Raw genomic sequence first — 15776 nt, 5'->3', positions numbered from 1 at the left:
ATCAATAAATATAGTTGTTCATGCAGAACCATTAGATGTTGTTAGTGATGATTATATCATTGAAAATGAAAATCATGTTTTCTTTTGAAGAGCTCAGTACTTTGAAGATAAAAAAGGATACAAAGGTTAGATAGATGCTCAATAGTCTGGAGCGCTAATGGATCAGAGAAACTATATCTCATTGAGGTTATGAGACACACGTGAGGATTGACATCCAATAGTTCTGGGAGATCTAAAAATTTGGAAGCTTAGCATCATACCTTTATGAGGTTATAGTGTCTGCCAGGATTGAAGCTTTGTGCCATGCTGAACCCCCAATTCCCTGTGAGTTGGCAAGAAACTGCTCTGATGCCACTGTAAGAGCCCTGTTGGCTCACACTAGCAATGCTGAAGAATATGTATTTTTTTGTGTTTTGGGTTATTGCAACATTTTATTGTGTTTTTGGAATATGTAATTTTTATGGATTTTCAAATAGATAATAAATACTGAAATAAATAATCAACAATATAATTTCTAACAATGCCAATCATCAACTAATGTTTGCAATCAAATGTTGCAATTTATTTTGCTGATTTACACAAGATTACAGTTAAAATTAAGGCATTTTGTAGGTGATTTCTGTAGGAATTAGTTTGCAGCTGATCAGTCTTGTGGCCACGTACCAGCAGTGTATTTCCTCCAACTCTATGCAATTTTCAGCTAATATATATAAAACACTGCCCAAACAAAGAAGCGCCCAAACTCCTCCATGCTAAACCCTCATGCGGCTACTCGAAAAAGCCACAACAATGTATAGACTCATGCCAATGGTGTGAGAAATGTGCAGCAAGGAAAATGCCTTTGAATGGCATCCAAAACAATGGATTGATTGAGTAATTGGCTGCCCAAAAAACCATGCCAAACTCTGATCAAAATGGCCACTCAACAATATAGAATATAGCAGAGATAATGACACCAATTTGCAACATATAAATACCTTCCAGTCACAGTAAACACAATTAAGAAGGCTGGGATAATTCAAAAGCCCAATGCAGTAGGAGTTTCTGAAACAAATTGCTGCAAATGAATAACAATCTTGGCATACAACAATGTCAAGATTTCTCAGACTTGATTGTGCAATTCAACCTGAGAAATTAGGCACAATTCACCATGTATTGCAATGGATCAAAGTGCTTCAGCAAGGAGGAATTAGTGCTCTCAATTCTCCAACTCCAAACACTCACCAACAATGAAATTATCATAAAAACACAAGGCAAATAGAGATAGGTGATCCTCTTCATGGAGTCATATTTATAACACCAAAATGCAATTCAGCATCTTCAATACACCTCTCACTTAAGAGGCTACTCATTTACACTTTCAAATTATAACATGAATAAAGATAAAGTCACGTATTAATAAATGATTCATTAATAACTTATTATATGAACTCCATTTATATACCTAATCAACTATTGATGATGACCAACCACCTGTGCCTCCATTACACTGCTAAAATAACAACCACCCCAAAATTGACTTACTCAAAATAGCAAGTCCATCATAGAGACCCTCAAATCAAGCTGTCAGCTCACGAGGGTCACAATGATGAATTGACTAATCCTGGCTACAAGAACTTGTTAAAATGAGAACATTATAGTAGGTGTGTGTGTGTATGTAATCCTAGCTACATGGATCTGCTAAAATGAGGACATTACAATATATGTATGTACATATGTATGTAGGTGTGTGTGTCTGTATCTATATCAAAGTAATGTGACTTGGACCCAGCTCAGACTCGGCAAGGGTAGCTTGACTCATGACCCGGCTTGGACTCACCAGTGTCTTGGCAAAGTGAAAAAACCTCAAAATTTTGAGATTTTTCAGGATTTAAAGAACATTCCATGCACCCATTATTGATTAAAGCTTAAAGACACAATAACACCATTAAATAGAAGGTAATTTGATCATAATGCACATACTTAAAAGTTAAACATAGATATATAAAATGATAAATCCATGAAACCCATCAAAATGTATATGAAATCCATTACATCAATAGTCATCATCAAATGTTCCAAATTCCGATCATATGTTAAGTTAAACAAAAAGTTAAAACAAGACTATAGCTATGGCTCCTAGTCCTCATCGTCATCCTCATCCCCAACCTCAACGTCAAACTCAGTGTAATCTATAAAATGCCTCTTAGTAAGGCGTCTAAGGTAGGTCTTGGATGACTGATTAGCCATAGCATCAGCTTGTGAGGTGCATCTAGGATCAATTGTAGTCTCTAGCTCTGCCAGTGCCTGTGAGGTGCCACTAGGAACAACTGGAGCTCTTTGGTCCTCTGTTGCCATAGCCACGACCTCAGCCTCTCTGTCTGCCTCGTCAACCCACTCTAAGTCCTCATCATCAAAGACAGGATCAGTAGCGTCAGTGATCCACTCAGACTTTAGATCAACCTCCTCTAGAGTAATCGGAGAGGTGTCACTATCCAAAATCTCCCTGGTCCTAATGCACAGGTTGTAATGCACAAAGACTAGCTTATTCATTTTCTCCACAGACAACCTGTTACACCTCTTCGAGTGGATGTGCTTGAACATGCTCCAGTTGCGCTCACATCTAGAAGTGCTTCTTGGCTGGCTTATTATGCGGATGGCGATTTGCTGAAGGTTTTTGGTTGAAGGCCCAAACATTTGCCATCTATTTGAATTTTGAAAAAAGGAAAAGAAAATAATATTAGTCTCATTTCAAAATTTGAACTTTAAAGCTAGAAATTTAGAAACTAGATTGTATAAGGCTTAAGCTACAATTTTTACCTGGCTGCAATTTTGTATGACCTTCTTTGCAAATTTGACTTGAAAAAATGGGCCCTAATGCATTATTATAGGCATCCATCTCAAGCAATATATCTGTGGCATTAGTGGCCATCTTCAATATCATAGTGTATACCACTAAGAACCTCCTCATCTGCCTTGAAATCTTCACGGAAACGGTATGCCAGATTGAGGTAATAAGCTGCTGCGTGGATAGGCTTATGAAGCTGATTTTGCCATCTCCTATCAATTATGTCCCAAATAGGGCCATACTTGTCCTCAACTCCTACATATTTGGCCTTAATAGCCTCCTTGGCCCTATCTTTGCCCTCATATATGTAGCCTATAGTGGGCTTCTCTCCATCAACAACTCTTAGGAGGGCTACAAGGGGCTGAATGATCTACAAAACAATTAAACAAAAAACCAATTTAGTGAATGATGAAACTTTGCAAAGTTGCACAATGAAAATAAAACAAAAATATGTATGAGATAAATTACTTTATATAATTTTAAGACTTAAGCTTTTAAAATTTAAATTACCTCCACAATCTCCATACATGGCTCCCAAAAACTTTCTTCATCATAAATGCATTTTGTTGCATCTATCCCTGTAGGGGTGGCAGCAAAGGAGGAGGAACTCCATTGTGGACCAACAAACATGCACCTCAAATCTAACCTTGAACTCAGCAAGGATATTAGTGTGATAAAATTAGAGGCAAATCTTGTGATACCAGGACGAGCCAACTCCTTTCCCTTTGTGTATTCCTTCATAATGGACCAAGGCATGATTATAGATGAACTTGCAAAGATTTTTGGCTTTAGCAACACATGATTTCACCCATTCAAGCTTGCCAATATCCTCTAACATGAGGTCGAGGCAATGGGCCGCACATGGAGTCCAAAAGATTCTTGGGTGTCTCTCCATCAAAAGTTTTCCTGCAACAATTTTAAATTAGTTCGTAAACAATGAAAATTTTTGATGTATTAAAAAACTTTTAATTTTCAAAATTTAATGAAAAACTAAAATAATTTTTTTAGAACTTAGAAGTTAAAATTTTACCTGCAACAACATAATTAGTTCCATTATTAGTCACCACTTGGACAATATTCTCTTCCCCCACCTCCCTTATGACCTCCTCATAGCCTCACATATGAATTTTGCATTTTTGACATGTGAGGAAGCATCTATAGACTTTAAAAACATGGCGGATCCTAAAAGTGAAAATAAAACAAAATAATTATCATTCAATAGTCAAGAAAACAAAATTTTAGTTATTCAGTAGTACATTAAATTTTGGACTTCGAGAAGTAGAGGATGATGAATTACCTCTACTAGAAACAAGAAAATTTAGGAGAGTCCTATTCCTCCTATCTATCCATCCATCTTTCATAATGTTACACTCTCTTTGGCTCCAAATCTTTCTATGGTCCTCCAACTCAAGTTTCATCTCCTCAACCATTTCTAGTAAGAGGGGGCCACTCAACTCATCTTTAGTGGGGGCTTTAAACCCCGCACCACAGATGGAAACCGCATTAATCATCCCTTGCCAATAAGGAGTTTTGTAACATTTATAAAAATATTTTATTTATCATATTTCAAATTTTCAACATGAAGTTAAAATTATAAAATTGAATTTAAAACTTAAAAGTTTAAAACGTAAAACGATCAAATATAAATAAAGTTGAAGTACTTGGTTGCTATAAATGGAATGTTGCAGCAAAACCAAAACTTGCAAATTGCTCTTATTCTAGCTTCATGGATCTCCCTATTCCAGCCCAAGCTCTCAAGTGAGGGTTGTGCACTAGGAGTGGAACGTGGAACAAAAAAATTGTCCAACTTAAATTTTTTGACTCTAAGATGAAAGGTAAAGCTAGTACTACTAGCAGGGGTAGCACCAGTAGCAGTGCAAGGAATAGATGTAGAAGAAGTACAACTAGTAGAAGCACTAGGACGATAGTGGGGAAGGGGAGAACCTTCTCCAACACAACCTATTGAATCTAGTTCGGGTGTAAAACTAGATACATAAACATTTTCAGATAAGCGTGGAAGGGAATTGGAACTAATCTGAGCTAACTCTACTAATTGTTTTTGTCTTAATTGGTTTTCTTATTCATATTTTTCTAAGGCAACATAACAAAAATGTTGAGCCTCAACAGTTGCAACTTTACAAGGCTCAGCATCATGACCACGTATGCCAACAATATGGGATTTCAATCTATTTATCCCCCCACTATTAACGACCTTACAAAATAAGCATTTTGTTTGAGTTCTACGTCTACTCGGAAAGTCTATGGTGTACTTCCAACACTCATCTTTTTTATTGCCTTTAAAGAGCTTTGGTTTTTACCTCCAGGAGCCATTATGAGTAAGGAAAAATGTAAAGGTTGCTGCAATAAGACATTTAAGACCAAATATTACCATTTAAGCATTGTATTTTATGAAGACCTAAAGTAAAACAAAACCCTTAGACATACAGAAAAGATTCATCCAAAAAACCCATTAGCATAGAGAAAAAATATCAAAATCTAAAATATCAACTCTTACCTCTTTGAAATGCGTTGAGAAGTGTTGAGAAGAGCTCTTATAAACTCCTTGATAATCTAAATGCAAGCATATAGTTGCTCCAATGTCACAAATGCAAGCTTTTCTCCTCTTCCTTTCAGCTGGTTGCAAAACAATGACACTCTATTTTTCTTCTTCCTCTCTCTCTTTCTGTTCTCATAGTAGAGTGTTATGAAAGCCCTTTTAGGGTTATAAGAATAACAAAGAACCAAAAAAAAAATTTAAAAAAACATTGTTTTTGTGTTCTTTTTCCTTAATTAGAAACTAGTTACCGTGGCCGGGTCAAGTGAGTCGTGATCAGTCACGCTGTGACTCGCGAGTCACCTCACTTGACCCGCTGAGCTCGAGTCACAGGTCATTTTGACTCGGAAAGCCATTGGTGACTCGCTGACTTGGCAGACTCGCCTGACTCGTGGCGAATCTCGTTACTCTAATCTATATACACCAGAGTTTTGAGAATCGCCATGAAATCGCCAGTTTGGCGATTCGATTCAACATGGACGATTTTTCATGAGTTGTGAATCGGATCAGCCAAATTTTTCTCATGAATTGTTTAATCGTTGATTCATGGAAAAAATCGCCAAAATTGGCTCCATGAATTAGCCGTGTGGCAAGGCATAAAGTGGACTTATTTTTCTAATAAAACACAATTTTTTTTCTTTTTCTTTTTGGCCTTTGCTCTTTGTTTTAACCGTAAAGGGCCTTCTAATTGTTTAACATAAGTAAAAGAGAGAGAGAGAAGAAAAGAAAAGAAAAACCACAAGTTTCCAACCTGTAAGAAGGAAGAGCACCAAAGAGATCAGAAGTCCATCTGGGGAGGCCATAATTGCATTGGGAGCATTAAGGAGTCAATAGCAACACTCCTCAACTCATTTGCAAGAAGTAAGTGTTGATTTTTTTTGCATGTTAGTGTATTATGTATTCTATGTTAAATTTTTTAAGTTTTCATTTGCAAATCTTGAATGTTTTTTAGTTTTATTAAATTGCAAACTAGAGTTTGTTGTTTTGTAACTTTTGTTTATTAGTTTCAAACTTTGAGGTTTTACTTGAATTTTCTTATTGCAGCAGCCCTTTGTTTTCATTTTCCACAATGGGTCAAAAAGATGAATGTTGGAAATATATCGAAGAGTTTCTTGGAAGAAAAAAATTTCAAATGAAATGTATGTTTTTTAAAGAAATAAATTCTGGTGGTATTTATAGATTCAAATACCACATTACTGCTATACCTGGACATGATATTACAATTTGTACTCAACAAACTGCCGAGGCAAAACTCACTTGTTTAGTGGCATTAGAAAAATATGAAGAAGAGAAATTGAATAAGAAAATGCAACTTGAACGTTTAAGGGCTATTGGCTCCCATGCTCCTGTAGCCGCATCTGCATCTGCATCAGCTTCCGTATTCGTACATTGTGTTGGAGAGGGTTCTTTTAGGCCTCCTTTTCGTCCTAGTTCTAGTGCTAGTCGGTTATATACTAAGATTGAGTCCAACTCCAACCTATTGCGGCCTAGGGTGTAGAAAAATAGATTAAATAGTTACTTTGCACCCCGCACTACTCCTGGCTCACAACCCATGCTTGAGGGCATGGGTTTGAACAAGGAGATTTATGATGCTGCCAGAAAAGAGATTTGCAAATTTTGGTACTTTTGCAACATTCTATTTGTTGCAGCCAGGTAATTGATTATTTTTTCTTTGTTTTCTTTAAGGTTAAAATAAAATTTTAATTATATCTACTTGTTTTATGATTCATTGATTAATCATAGATTCACTTTACAAGCTTACATAATGATTTGACATCTAAATCTCTAATCATAATTTATTTGTGATAAGGCTCCTTATTGGCAAAACATGATAGATGCAGTTGCTATTTGTGGTCCAGGGTTTAAAGCCCCAACTGAGGCTAAGTTGAGTGCATACCTCTTGGATGAAATGGTAGAGGATATAAAGGTTGAGTTTGAGGAGGACCGAAAATTGTAAATGAGACTAATTATTTTTGTTTTCCCTTATTTCAGATAGATGGTGGCAAATGTTTGGGCCCACAACCCCAAAACTTCAAAAAATTGCCATTCGTTCGAGTCAGCCAAGTAGCACTTTTGGATGTGAGCGCAGTTGGTCCATGTTCGAGCACATCCACTCAAAGAGGAGAAATAGTTTGACTATGTAGAGGTTGAATGATCTTGTCTTTGTTCATTACAACCTTCGTCTTAGGATCAGACAGATTTTGGGTGCTGACTCCTCTCTGATCATTCTAGAGGAGATTGATCCAGAATCAGAGTGGCTTATTGAGGCTGTGGATCCAATCTTCACTGAGGAAGACCATGAGTGGGTTGTCTAGGTGGATAGAGAGGCTGAGGCTGTGGCCATGGCAGAGGAGGTAGCTAGAGCATGTTCAAGCATTGGTAGATGCACATGCGCACACACAGACACAGGCCGTAGTGATGTTGTTCGTGAGCCCATCTTACATGCAGGGGCTATGGCTCGGCAGCCCTCTAGGACCTACCTTAGATGCCTTTGTAGTAGGCAGATTGGATACTTAGAGGCTAAGGCTGAGGCTGTGACCGAGCTTTAAGGATGATGATGAGCCTCGAGCTGGAGCTTTGTTTTTTCATTTTGTTTACAGATATTGATAGACATACGTTTGATGGATGCAGACTGGATACTTAGAGGCTGAGGCTGAGGCTGTGACCGAGCTTTAAGGATGATGATGAGCCTCGAGCTGGAGCTTTGTTTTTTCATTTTGTTTACAGATATTGATAGACATACGTTTGATGGATCTTCATCTTCATCTTAGATTCCTACATCAAGACTACACACATGCGGATGGCTGCATTCTCAAACGCAGACTGATCCTTCAGGAATACAGAATGCAGCAGCCAAAATAAAATGTATGCCAATGCAAATGAGACGGTGAATACCTTAATCTGAACCAGATAGTTTACTCACGACATTTTATTTCTCATTGGCAAATAGAATGAAGTATGTACAATCATTTGGAGAAAGAGGTAAAATAATAGACAGGAACAAGACCTTGGCAGTTGGCACTTCATTCACATACCAACATAATCATTTTTTTTCCATATTCATATTCATATAGGAAATTACGCAAGAAAAAACATAAAAAAGGTCACCAAACTCGGCCTGGGTTCTGCTGTGTTTAGTCAAAGTTGCTGTAAATTCTGGTAAATTTGGCCTAGGTCCCTCTGTAAGAATTTGCGACGAATTTGGTCCACTGCAGCCAAATTTCCAGTGAATGTGATAAGGATCAGAGTTTTTAGCGAATCTAACCAGACTTCAGCCTGCAATAAGTAAATCTGGTAACATAGCTTAATTACAAGTCCTACACAATTGACTAGTGGAATGTGTTTCATAACTCTAGGAATATTCTACAAGGCTAATAGTGGACCTTGGTATGCCATTTCCATGCACATGACCTTAAGACCCAACTTTAGACTTCCTTTGATGCAACTAACATTGTGGTTCAATGGCATAAGGGTCCTACTAGGGTGTGTTTGTGGGAGACTACATTGTTTAGCTTTAGTAGCTGGTGCACTAGCACCAGACTGGGTATCACTGCACCAAGTGCAAGGAATTCCTACAATAAAGGTCCCTTAGTCACATGGTAATCAAGACAGCATTATGCCACTGTCCCTTGAACAGCCAATTTTTTTTTTTCTGCCTGTCAACATCTTCTATCAAATAAAACTAAAGTTTCAAATCCTCAGTTTCAGAGACCATGACTTTTTGCGGTGCAGTTTATGCTCATGCCGTTCACTCTATAGTGAAACTAATCATCCCTTTATTCATAGTTTTGCCTGCAAAATAAGTATGTCTGCTTTTAAACTATTGTTTTTCATTTGCCAATGTACAAGCTTATGTATGCAATCTTCAAATTGGTTGGCTTCAATGATTAGCACCTCTAGAACGAGGTTGACAAAAACCTATTTACCTTCTCCAGGTACTTATGGAGCTGCATGAATTTCTTTGTGGGACTTTTTGCTGAATATAGCCCAATATATATATGTGACTGCATGACTACTGTTCAGTGCTTTTTGAAAATTATTCTGGTCAACAGTGTATTCCTAATGTGCTATGATATTTGATAAATTTTGTTAATTAAATGTAGCATATATTTGCATTTGATTTTTGGTCTTGATTGAGCTGTGGAACATTCTCTAGAAGGCTTGTTTATCAGGTTGAAAGAAATGCATCGCCTTTTGATGAAAGCAGAGCATGAGGAAGCCACCCGAAAATGATGATGATGTCAGTACATGAAGGAAGGAATTTTTTCTGTTTTTTTTACATGTTTTACACTTCATCACCATGCCTATTACATATCAACTCCTTGCCTATTGAGTCATTGAATATCCAGTTATGGAGTTTGGATGTCATTAAGTTTAGATAAATGGGGTGTTGTAAATTATAAAGTCTATTTGATACCCTTTCCTTTCTAGAAGATCCATTTTATGGAGCTAAAATGGCTGGCAATTGAATAATGGAGCATGTTTTCATACTTGTTTATATGGTATCTGCATAATTGAAAATTTTGCAAAATATGAGGTATCATTCTTCTAATATGATTTGAAGAACCGTTTGGGACTGCCTTTTTAATTTTACGAGCCATGGTAATCTTTTCTTTTCAAGTTGAAATAACCACATGCCTCTCTTTGTTTTCTCTGTGTAACATTTGGCAGGTTTTTGCACTCCGGGAAGCAGGCACAATGGCTGAAGGGGCCACAGCTTATGTGAGCCTAGAGCCATGCAATCACTATGGAAGAACTCCTCCATGTACTCAAGCACTGATTCGATCAAAAGTAAGACGTGTGGTGCTGGGTATGGTGGATCCAAATCCAATTGTATCATCCAAGGGTGTGGCAACACTAAGAAATTCAGGAATTGATGTAATAGTTGGTGTGGAAGAACATTTATGCCAGAGCTTAAATGAAGCATATATCTATCGTTTTCTAACAGGGAAGCCTTTTGTTACAATGAGGTAAATTATCTTGCTAGTCATTCTTTGGAGTAATTTGGTCATATGGAGATATGGTATCCCTCTTTGACAGTAAACTTATGCAATAATATAATATATTCCATTGAAAATATGTATGTCTTGCACATTTGCATGTGGTTATAGCACGGCATATTACTTTTTGGCATTTGCATAAATCATTCACTTCAAGTGGTGTGATTAGTTTCTTATTTTCTTACTGTTTGCTTCCTTTACAACCTTTTGTCTGAGCTTGAATTCTCTAGCAGGATGATATATATGATTCTTTTTGCCAAAGTGAAGATTCTTACTGCATTTTCAAAATAAGACAAAATATTTGGGCATTCCTAAGCAGATGTTTTAGGATTCCATAGGAAATACTTTTAGCAGTTCCTTGACATCACGGACATTTTGAGTATTATTAGATTTTTCTAGTTTGCTTTTTTTTTTCAAAATAGTTCAAAAGGGAAGACATGTCCATCCAGTAGATTTGATAACTAATGTCCATCTCAAGGGCATTCCACCAATGTAGAGAAAACTATTTCAATGTACATATTGAGGCAGTAATTGCTCATCAAAGTTTTCCATAAAACTCTGCCTAAAAGGAACACCATAAATCTGTTCTGGAAATTGAGAAAACTTCAGTAAGCTAAAATTGCACAAAACAACCCCTGAAAATTTCACCAAAACAGTCCATGCCTAAGACACTTTTGTGATGGGATGGATGCTACCATAATCCCCAAACACTTTTGCAACTACTTGGATGTGAACATTACTTTGCTTCACAGAGAAGACACTTTTTGAAGATAAAAATTTACACAGCACTGTTGAACATGTTTTATTAGCTTCCCCAATTGATAGATATCAATTATGAGCTTTCTATGGTCAAAAAACACTATTATGTTGCCCAAAGCTCCAATTCGCTTGAGTACAACCTAGAACTTCAAATTAAGCTTTGAAGATGGTTGGGAAATCCTATGGTTCTGCCCTATAATACGTTGAATAAAAATAACAAAAGCTAATATGGTCCATCCCTCAGGATTCAAAATGATAACTTTCAATATTTAAACAATATTTCCCCTCTTTCAGGCACATTCCATAATAAACAAATGAATCTATTTTCAACATAATTCTTTTTCTGATGATTATTACAATGGTAATGGCCAACCCATAACTTCAATTCTTAATACATATGTTGCATCCATAAGACAAATAATTGTCACTCTACAATTTCACTTGATTATGAAAAATGCAGAAATGCTTAAATAAAAGCTAGGGACTTTTATGCATTTCAGGTGAGATCTCCACTGTTCCAATGAGATCCTTACAGCTCCTGATTGTAAAGCAGCAGTGGGCAAGTCTGTCACCCAACCAAATGGAATTAAGAGGCCCACTCCTACCTTGCTTAGAAGATAGGCAACATAGATAGCATGCACAAGCACACTTACAAAAGTGGCAATATGCAAAAACATAGTTGGTCATTCTTTTCCTAACACATGAGGAATCACGTATGATTCCAAGAGGTGAATGGCAATGGTTATGATTCCAAAGAGGTGGCTGACTATGGTTCACATTATGATTCCAAAAAGGCTGCTGACAATGGTTCACATATGATTCCAAAGAGGCAAATGCCTATGGTAGTTTGTTGTCCACATTTTTCAATCCGCTTGGTTTTAAACTTTTCCTATGCTTCTAGATGCCATATGATTCCAAGGCTAAACTTCTAATGCTGGTTGAATTCTTGAACCAAATTACCTATGTTTTTCCTTCATGGTCCTAGTTATTGAGTTTCTAATCAAGCTATATGTGTTGCCAAGCCGTTCAAATCTTTTAAGTTCAAAAAATAATCAAGTGTCAGTTTATTTTGAGGTTATCCAACTTTCGTAGGAAACTGACAAGGTTGTGACAACCACCCTAAATACCAAAATTAGTTTTTCAAGCTTGAAATGCTCTAAAAACTCTCCAATCATTTTTGGTCTCAGGAAAACTCTAAGTTTGCAATTTTGTAGAGGTTAGAAAATGTTGTTAGAACGTGACAATGTTGTCACAACCTTGTTGAATCCCAACATGGTTGTTGCAACCATAGAAGTTTCCAACAAACTTTTTAAAGGAAAAGAATAACAAAAGACATCAATTTGTTAGAAGTTTTGCAAGTCTATGAAACCTCCATTAATGCTTGCAAAGGTTGTGGGAACCATTTGAAAGCTTGAGAAACATTTCAAAGTGCGGGAATGATATTCTAAGAGAATTATAAAATGATTTTTGGCACTTCTATAAGATTTTAGAATTGGCTTCAAATCCAGATGGAGGTTTTGAAACCTTTCTTTTCACCTTTCAATTTCAAGATGAGGCATATTATATGTCACAAAGTTAACCTTTATAATGTCTTAATGGGTTTTACTGAAGAAATTGTTGTGTACATGAGAAGGAAAACGTTTATTAATTTATTTTATTATAAATTATTAGATAATATTTTCATATCTAGGTATTTAGTGGTTAATATTAGTTTGATTAGATAGTTTTTAATTTTGTCTTCAATTATTGATTGTTTCTTTAGGAAACATCCTCTTTGTAATTGCCTATATATGTGCATTTCATTATTTGAATAATATCAAGCAATTACCATTGTAACATGGTATTCGAGCAAGGTCCCAATTTTTGAAATCTTTTATAATCCTAAATTTTTTTCGTAACAAATTTATAGTGGAAATTCTTCAAAAATTTTCAGATTCCTTTTGAAAAGCTTCAAAGACGCCTATATTTATGGTCTTCTGTAATAACCCCTAAAATGTCTCAATTGTAAATTTTGAAATTGTAATAAATTTATGACTTCCCCATTACAAAAGAAATGTATATTAAACCCATATACATTCATACACACACACACACATATATGTATAATAGTTATATATAAATAATTAAATTTATATTCTACACTCCAAAAGAAAAGATAGAAATAATAATGATTGTTCATATACATATACATATACATATACATATATGTATACATCATAGTTACGGGACTCTGCGAGTCCGAGGCAGAGTCAGCCTTTCTGAGGCAAATGGCCTCTGGACTCAGACTCGGCCGAGTCCTGGCAGAGTGCCGAGTCCAGAAACTTGCCAGACTTGCCGAGTCCCAAGCTTAGGACTCCCACTGACGGGTCAGCAAAAAAGAGAAAAGAATAATAAAAATTAAAAGGTTGACTTACTTTTTTTGTTATGTATAACATCCATTTGACCTAAAAAGGTCATTCCACCCTTTGCTAATGCTTGTGATAGAGAGGAAAGAGTTAGAGAAGAGTATTGAGGTTTTGAGAGAGAAATTGGCAAACTAGTTGGCTCTCCCATATCGATAGCGATGGCAGTCGAGGAGGCTAGAGCACGAGGAGACAAAGTGTAAGACCATGAGGCTAGGAGTGATGGATCCGAGTCTAACGATGAGGATTATGTGGGTGAGGGTGAGGATGAAGATGAGGATGAGGATGAGGTTCAGCATCAGACAAAGGGAGAGAGAATGGCTCTGCAGTCTTCCATGACTTATCTTAGGCGTACTCATAGGAGGACATAGTCTACTATGAGCCTTAGTCTTCTACTGTTCTACACTCTAGTTGTTATTTTGATATATGTTTTGAACTTTTGATGACATGGATTTCGTAATTCATGAATATTGCAGACATTTGACATTGTAGTGACACTGTGTTTATTACTTTATATTGTGTTATTTAGTGTTTTCCTTCAGAATTTCGCTTTTATACTTATGCGATCCATGCAAAATTGTATGTGTATTCAGTAGCTTCTATTTATCTCAATTATTGTGTATTTGATGTTAATTGACTAAAAGATGCATGGAAAATTCTTAAAATCCTTAAAAATATTTGAATTTCATGGGTTTTTATTTTCAGACTCCTTGCCGAGTCCAGTCGTCGAGTCTGAGTCCAGATTTTGACTTTCTGAGTGAGGCGAGTCCGAGTCTTGTAACACTGGTATACATATACAAATAAATATATACATATTCAATTTTACCACAACCACGTAATATTTAAAACAAATTATATAATAAAAGAAAAATAACAATAAATCAATACAATTATTAAAATAAACATACAAAATATTAAATGGAATTAGCAACTAGTGCTCGCTTGACCAAGGTCACGAGCAAAGGTTGTGACCTTTGGTCAATGACCCATGGTCGTCCCACATAAGTGGCCACTCATATATAATGAGACTGTGTGGTATGTGAGAGGACAAGCATTGAATGAAATTAAAGAAGGAAATAAGTAAAGGATGGTGATAGGGAATAAAATGAACTCGGCAATAATAAGTTAGATAGAAAATATATAATGAATCATAATTTTTAATAGCGAAACATTAACAAAATTAATATCATAGCAATCATTGAAGGCAATGATAAGACTTGATCGACAACTACATAAAAGACACAGTCCAACAATAGAGGATACAGTGAGAATGGAGACTATAGAGACCAACGACATATTTAGTAGGCATATACAAACTTAGCAGTGAGCAACAGTACTGATAAATAATATCAAATACAAAGAACCAAATATATTGGAGGGACATATGATTGCAGATCCTAGAGGTCATTAGAGGTGTATTATATTTGATATGTCTTAATTGGACATATACTGTGTAAAGAGAGCTTACCAATTATATATGTAAGAGAACTTTATAGTTCTCATAGAAGGCCAAGAAGATTCTTAATAGAGGACATTCATTATGGATGTCGAGTTTCTCTTAAAGAAAACTCAGAGATTAGAGGGTATTCTTGATTGAATGTCGCGATTCAAATTGAAACCCAAGAAGAGATTTGTAAAGAATCTCTTAGAGGCAATTAATATTTTGCAATGCTTAATCATATGCATATGTTAGAGATCAGAGACTTGGTTAGAGGTGGGATCTCTTCCAAGTAGTTATTCTTAATGAGTCCGCTCATTAATAGAGCTCCCAGAGGCCTTAGAAAGGCATTCTCCATATGATGGTTGCTTTTGAGAGCTATTCTCATTAGGGGGTTAGGTAAATTTGAGAAGAGTTCCTCCTAAGTATTAGGTGGGGTTTAGCATGAGATTAGTAATTAGTTGATTTAATAATTATTTATCTTGTTACTCACTAACATCTATTGCAAATTTAGTAATACGTTGATTTCATATTTATATATGTTTATATTTATCTTTATCATCTACTAACAATTGTTACAGGTTTAGCCTTCATCACTCAATCTGGAAGGGGAGACATTACAATTGTATCAGAGCAAAATCTTGCCATCCTGTGAGTCGAGGCTTAGGAAAACTTACGAGAGAAGAACAAGGAAAAACACAATGAATGACTTAGCCAATGAGATGAGATCCTTTTTAGAACAAACAACCCAAGTGTTGATAAGTAAAATGGAAATCCAAATCAGGCCCTACTCCAA

At 36.0% G+C, this 15776-nt stretch overlaps 1 protein-coding gene across 1 annotated transcript in view; it reads left to right on the top strand.

Annotated features, from left to right (window-relative positions):
• LOC149535289 (Cytidine/deoxycytidylate deaminase family protein) overlaps window positions 1–15776 on the top strand; it is a 140094-nt gene that overhangs the window by 63978 nt on the left and 60340 nt on the right. Inside the window, exon 2 of the mRNA XM_089805217.1 lies at window positions 10053–10351. Within this exon, the coding sequence (XP_089661343.1) occupies window positions 10053–10351 (299 nt within the window). The remainder of the gene's footprint in view (window positions 1–10052; window positions 10352–15776) is intronic.

This window comes from Cupressus sempervirens, chromosome 10 (assembly GCF_028749045.1).
Source record: "Cupressus sempervirens isolate cs-2001-9-10 chromosome 10, ASM2874904v1, whole genome shotgun sequence".
Taxonomy (NCBI): Eukaryota; Viridiplantae; Streptophyta; class Pinopsida; order Cupressales; family Cupressaceae; genus Cupressus; species Cupressus sempervirens.
The sequence above is the reverse complement of the archived record's forward strand: the minus strand, read 5'-3'. Positions and strand labels throughout refer to the sequence as shown.